This window comes from Juglans regia, chromosome 8 (assembly GCF_001411555.2).
Source record: "Juglans regia cultivar Chandler chromosome 8, Walnut 2.0, whole genome shotgun sequence".
NCBI lineage: Eukaryota > Viridiplantae > Streptophyta > Magnoliopsida > Fagales > Juglandaceae > Juglans > Juglans regia.
The window spans coordinates 9,980,436-9,987,231 of NC_049908.1; the positions used below are offsets into that span (position 1 = coordinate 9,980,436).

General features: G+C 36.8%; 1 protein-coding gene across 1 annotated transcript; it reads left to right on the forward strand.

The window, feature by feature from the left end:
* The first annotated feature begins 321 nt into the window (after positions 1 to 321).
* Positions 322 to 6,196, forward strand: LOC108993712. The gene is made up of 6 exons (XM_018968706.2): positions 322 to 432; positions 1,367 to 1,710; positions 3,160 to 3,607; positions 4,016 to 4,314; positions 5,168 to 5,535; positions 5,882 to 6,196. The coding sequence occupies exons 2-5, from the start codon at positions 1,396 to 1,398 to the stop codon at positions 5,510 to 5,512; spliced, it is 1,407 nt and encodes a 468-aa protein (XP_018824251.2). The 5' UTR covers positions 322 to 432; positions 1,367 to 1,395; the 3' UTR covers positions 5,513 to 5,535; positions 5,882 to 6,196.
* The last annotated feature ends 600 nt before the right edge of the window (positions 6,197 to 6,796 follow it).

A 6,796-nucleotide genomic window follows, 5' to 3' on the forward strand; every position in this document is an offset into this window, starting at 1 on the left:
ATAAGTTAATTATATTTAAAAATTTGAGATATGATTGCATGATACAATATAGAATTTTACGTAACTCATTTTATCTGTTATTAAATTTTATAATTTTATTAAATTACAGATTATCGTAATTTCGAACGTTATCATGCTCTCAAACTCTAGTCAACGTTCATTTGACAATTGACACGATCACATGTCTCGTGTCCTCCCAAAGTCTGGGACGTCTTACTCAACTGATTTTCTTCGTTTAAAAAAAAAAAAAAAAAAAAGTTAACGTGCCCGAAATATCACACCAAAAACAAAATATAAATAATGAAACCCGATTCACCGGTGGTGAAATTGAAAGAGCTAGAGCCCAGAGCCCTAACTCTGAGCCCCCCTCAGGCCTCAAGCTTCTTGTCCTCGTCTGGAACGATAACTGTCCTCTCTCTACCTCTCGCAAAGGTACTGCTTTCTTCTCCTGCTCTTCTCTGTGTTTTCATTTTGCACGAGTTATAGTGTTTCCTGCGCTTCCGATTCTTTCGGTGATTTCAATCTTTCACCATTTTGATTGTTCTGAAACATATATTATACTCGTACACTCAGATTCAAGTATTCGCTTTTTGGAGCGGATTTTCCAGATTCCGATTTTAATTGCGGTTAGCACTCGGTTCGATTCGAGGGGATTTTCTTTTTCAAGAAAAATAAATAAATTTCATTGGTATAAAAAGGGATATATTTTATAAAAATAAAATATACCGGGGCTCCTTCAGGTAAGAAATACATTGAAATATACTAGTTTCGAACATATTATTTTTGGACGAACAAACCCTAATTTTATTTTCTGGTATGCATAAGGATAGGTCAGAACAATTTGTAGCTGTCTGAATAATCCATTTACAAAAGAAGTATGGGAGCATGTGAAATACGAAAAAAAAGAAAGAACTTATTCACAATATACTCGAGTTCCTGACGATTATACATTTGTGTAAACTCAATTTTGGATTATGATCCTCTAGATTTTTAGGCTGGAATTTTTGAGATCATAACTTCCATTTTGTTACCTTTTAATCGTTCAAAGTTTACCATATCTTCTCTCGTAATTTTTTAGTAACCATTATATCCACTAAATTACATGCTAAGTTGGTAAGGTCTGAACCTCTAATTATAAATATTGATTATAAAGATCTTAAAAAATCCACCATGAATGATCTGAAGAATGTGTTACCTGTTTACTCTGCTTTTAATCTATCTCATATCTGAACTATAAGTTTTTGCCAATAAAAATAAAAGGTCCACCATAAAGTTACTATAGAATATAAAGGTTTCTTATCTAGCTTTTGCAATCTTTCTTTAAAATTTGGGTTTAATGAGGTGCAGTTTATGTTTGAAAATGTAGGTATCGGACTCACATAAGGTTGTTATAAGATGGCAACAAGATCAGACCAAGATAATGATGACGACTTCAGTGAACTTTACAAGGAGTACACGGGTCCTCAGGGATCAACAAGATCGACGACAACCAATTCACAAGATAGGGAAAAGACAAACAAAAGGTCTCTTACGGGTTCCGATGAAGAAGAGGAACCTCCCCGTGACCCAAATGCTGTTCCAACTGATTTCACTAGCCGAGAAGCCAAGGTTTGGGAAGCCAAGTCGAAAGCTACTGAGAGAATTTGGAAGAAAAGGAAAGAAGAGGAACTGATTTGCAAAATATGTGGAGAGTCTGGTCACTTCACTCAGGTATTACTGGCCTCTCTTGAAATGTTTTCTTAGTTGAACTTATTGTGGAGTGTTGCAAACTATCTGCTTCTAATGCTTGCATACATCAGTATTTTTTTTATCGGTAAACAAAACTTTATTGATCAAAAGAGTAGGTAAGAGCCCAAGTATACGGGGTGTATACAAGAGCAATGCCTAAGCGTGCTAATTTAGTGATACAAGGAATTCATGAAAGGTCATGCCATGAAAATCAATTACAATCGACCAATGGAGCAAAATATTGAAAAATTTCTAAGTTCATCCATTGATAGCTCTTGATCTTCAAAATTTCTTTCATTCCTCTCTCTTCAAATGCACCATCATAGGCATATTGGGACCATCTTCCATATTGATGCAATTTGAGAGTTGCCCCGAATGCCTCTCCAAGAAGCTAGGAGGTCACTTACCCTTCTCAGCATCACTTAAGCTAATCCCATCGGAGCAAAGACTTCATTCCAAAAAGTCATTGCAATCTAACAATGACGTAGTAGATGATCAACAGACTCTCCGCTCTTCTTGCACATACAACACCAAATTATGGTTATGATATGATGTTTCTAGAGTGAGGATCTTCCCCAAAGAAGACATCGATACAAATTTTCTTGCATACATCAGTATTGAATGTGCATTGTATAAATTCTCTTTGTTGATGTCTTGTTAGAATTATTAGGTTAACAGATTCTATCAGAAAGAAGTTAGGAAAGAAGAAGACCATGGATTTGTTTATACCCTACGAGTTGCCCTGCTCAGATTAATGTCGCGGCCTGCTTAGATTAGATCAGGTTTATGTTGAGAATTGGAATTGTTGTCTAGCATAGGAGTTCACTTATCCAAAATTAATCGTTATTGCTGTAAATTTACTCTGGACATGCACACCTGCACTCTGTCACACAAAGCTGATTTGTGATGGTACAAAGTCATTACTTAGGGGTATCAGTATTTTTATTGTCCATGTATGGGTTGAATTTTGAGGTTCTGTTTATACAGTTTATGGTGGACTAATCTAAGTATTTGGTCATTTTGGGAAGTGATAATATGAGGAGAAATGGATTTGATGTGTCTATAAGCAAGTCATTCTTCATGGATGGGCTGAAATACCTTATAATAAGGATCTACCTATGAAACAATACCTTTTTATAATAAAGATTTGATAAAATAATTTTTTGCTTATTTAGATTGTTGGTTATGCTTTCCTTGTTTTTTTTTTTTATCTGTCTGAAATTTATTTTGACATTATATTCCATTAAGTTTTCATGAAATTTGATAGAAAGCCTTTCCTTCTGTTGAATTGGTGTTATAGTCATATGAACCCATGGAAAACAAATAGAATGTCACTGAGTCTCTTGCATATTTTAGATTACATTGCCGATGTTGAAGAGGGATGATTTCTTTCTTTTTTTTCCTTAAATGCTCTGTTTTGCATAATTACAGGGGTGCCCCTCTACTCTTGGAGCAAATCGCAAGTCTCAAGATTTCTTTGAAAGGGTGCCTGCTAGAGAAAAGCATGTAAAAGCACTTTTTACAGAGAAACTTATAGAAAAGATTGAAAATGATATTGGCTGCAAAATCAAGATGGAGGAGAAGTTTATCATTGTTAGTGGCAAGGATAGGTTAATTTTGGCCAAAGGTGTGGATGCCGTGCACAAAGTGATTAAGGAGGAAAGTGATCAAAGGGTTTCTTCTAGTTCCCACATGGAAAGATCTAGGTCACCTGAACAAAGCCCTGCTCATGCAAGGTTGCGACGATCTAATTCCCAAAAGTCTCATTCCGGTCCTCAGAATGCATCACCCCTTCCGCAGAGGTTTGGTAGGCAGGAGAGGGTTTTGGAAGACCATAGTCACAATGATCTGAGGAAGTTTTCAAGGGGCTCTCCACAAGGTAGGGATAGCATAGGATATGCTTCTGGCATCATAGAAAGCTGGTAATTACAATATTTATAGTTTGTAGCTCTGTAAGATTCCTACAAACTTCCTATGTGTTTCTGAATATGTATATTGTTTCCCCTTTTCTGAGTCTGTAATGATGCTGCTTGTTACTTATAATTTGTTTGCAGCGAGAGGTAAGTTCTTATGTTCAAGCATTTGGTGTACGGTTCTGAAGTAACTTTTGTGGGTGGGTCTGAATTGATCGGATTGTCTGCCAAACGAAGTTATATACTGAAAGCATATATGGACCTTTTGCCTCGGATGATTTCCCTATGTGAATAGAAAGATAGTATCTTGATTAAGCTACCATCTATGTTAGTATCTTGAATCAGGGGCTTAACAGACTCTTCATTTCATGAAGCTTATGGTAATAATGGAGCCAGAGGTCGTTTGAGCAATTCAAAGTCTCCAACACGTCCTCCTTACCCAGGCAAGTCATATAATTCATATGATCGTAATAATCAGAGCATGAGTGCTTATAGGACTGATGGATGGGATAGTGAGAGGAGAGGATCTGATATGCAAACTGGTCATCAGTTTGATTACCCTGCCTCCAGCCAAACATTAGAAGAGCTAGAGTTGGAGTTTAAAAGGGAGGCAATGGAAATGGGAAAAATTCGTGACAAGGAAGAAGATGAAGAAAGTTACAGGCATCGTGAGGTAAGAACTATCTCATTGTGCTGGTCTGCATGTGCACAGTGATAACTGGTGTAATGAACCTAGACCATATTTTACATAGACTAAGTACATTGGACCTTTTGTGAAATACTAAAATTTTTAATTTTCTTCATCTATTGTATACATCCCCAAACTTTCAGTTGCAAGCGTGCTTGATCAGAATTATCACGTGAGAGTGCTATTAATATCAATGAAGTCTATGAAGTTCAAATTTCTAAAATAAGCAGGGAAATGGTTGACTTGGGTTTTTGTTCTTGTTTTCTTTCTTGGGAAATGAGCCTTTGGCTTACTAATGCCTCACATGTCTAGCATAAGCTTTGCTTCTTTAATCCCCTCTCTCTGTCTCTCCCCTTCTGTAATTTTGATTTTTTGTTCGTAAGGTGCCACTGGATCTTTTGTGATGTTAAAACTTGCTACAGCTGTCCATCTCTCTCTCTTCAATTTAGATTTTGAAATTCGCATGTACAGTTTTTTCTCTCTTATTTCCCTTTAGGGAATATAAATACCTTTGTGGACCTTAGAATGCTCAGTGTTTTTGAGTATAGTAATTCCGGCAAAGGGTTTTGCAGTTGTGGCTCAGCCTGAAGTTGAACTGATAATAGTTGAGAATATACATATATTGCTAAAAAATTTCAAAATATTTTATAAAACTAGAGAGGAGAGAGTAGGAGATGTAACTCATAAGACGTGAAATTAGTCTTGTTTCTTATAGTTGTGTCAAGTACTACGTGTGTTGCTATACTGAGGAGTGTGTGATTGTTTTAAAGCAACCTTACAGCTGTTTAGTTATGGATTTGAACTTGTGATTTCTGACTATTGATTCTGCGGGTCAAAGGCTATTAAGGAGATGAGAGAAAAGTACATGAAGCAACTCGCCACTCTCAAGGGCACACATGCAAAACAGTGGGAGGAGTTTCTCCAAATTGATGCCCAGCGGCGTCAACAACAGGCACCACGGCAATTGCCCTCTTCTGGTTTTGGTGGTTATAAACAGCGTGGTTATTCTGAGTATGATGGCCCCTTGGCCAATCCTCAATATGCTGGGGCCAATTTAGCCCTTGATACACGAAGTCAATATTCAAACCCCATGGAAAATTACACTTCAAGGCCTCGTGACAAGTTTGGTGCATTTCAGCGTCAAAGACGCGAAGAATATGGAAAACCTTACAATCGATACTAATCATTATACTGGAATTAAGGCTGGTGAGTTGTCTTGCTCTTCAGTCAAGTTAAAAGAATTTAATTTTTTGTATCTATCTTTTGTTTTGCCTACCTAAAAGAACATCTCATAATCTTCTCATCAACAGTCACGGTAAGGTCTACAAATTATATGACTGGTGTTGCGGTGGCAATTGTGGAAACACAGTGCTCTTTGAATTTTTAAAACTGTGCAAAGTGCTAGTGCACAACACATCGTGGGGTGTGGTATTCTAATGTTGTAGGTTTTGGGGGTTAGGTAGGTGGCAGATATTGGAGCTGTTTGGTGGGTTTAGCTGATTTTGTCTGGCTATTCAAGCATTAGCTTAAATTTCATTCCAAAAATTTTCAGGGTCCAGATCTTGGTCGGGTAGGCGTAATGCAGAGGAGGCCAATATCTAGGTAAGTATGTTGGTTATGGTTTTGAACTTGAGAAGGGACCAATTGTGCACATTTGTGTTGTTAGAATCTATTTCATTCAATTGGGTGGTTCAGTTCTGTTTGGAACTTTGTTATAGAGACGTGAGATACGGTTTTGGTTTTATTGGTTAATGCTGGTAAACATTTAGAAGGTAATGACTCCTGAATGATTTAGATTTTGCATTTGGTAATGATTAGCACTTTGACAGACTTATTTACAGTAACATGTGCAATTTTTTTCATTTAATTTTGTGTTATGCTGTTTCCTTAGCACATGAGGCACTGTGCACGGGTGTACATTCTAAGTGCTGTCTACCATGTCTCACTATTATAAACTACTTGGTTTCATATGAAAAGATTTGGTGTCTGGTGTAAACACATACATAAGTCTGATTGGTATACAACTATACAAGGTATGGACTCTATGGTACGCTCAGTAGCTTTAACCCAAATTGGTGGGGTTAAATGGTTTGAATTCTAGCCCACAGCAGCGGAGTTGGTCAGCTGTGTTGCAAAGGTAGTATCCAAAATTTTGTTGTAAATTGATTATTTTTATTTGGTTTATGAAATGTGCAGCAGTGCTGTCTGCTCTTCAAAGTGATATGCCATCTCTCCTAGTATTCATGGATATATATATATATATATATATATTGTCATTTTCATTGGCGGATTGATTTTCATTGTTTTGAGATAATAAGTTGAATTATTATCATACAAGTTGCCAATTTTGAAGCTCGGGGGTTGATGTTACCTGTTTTTATGAGAAATTTCACATATTTTCTCGAGCTTCGTGGTTTTGGTTATGCTCTCCCGTCATGCACACAGAAAGATTGCCGATACACTTTGG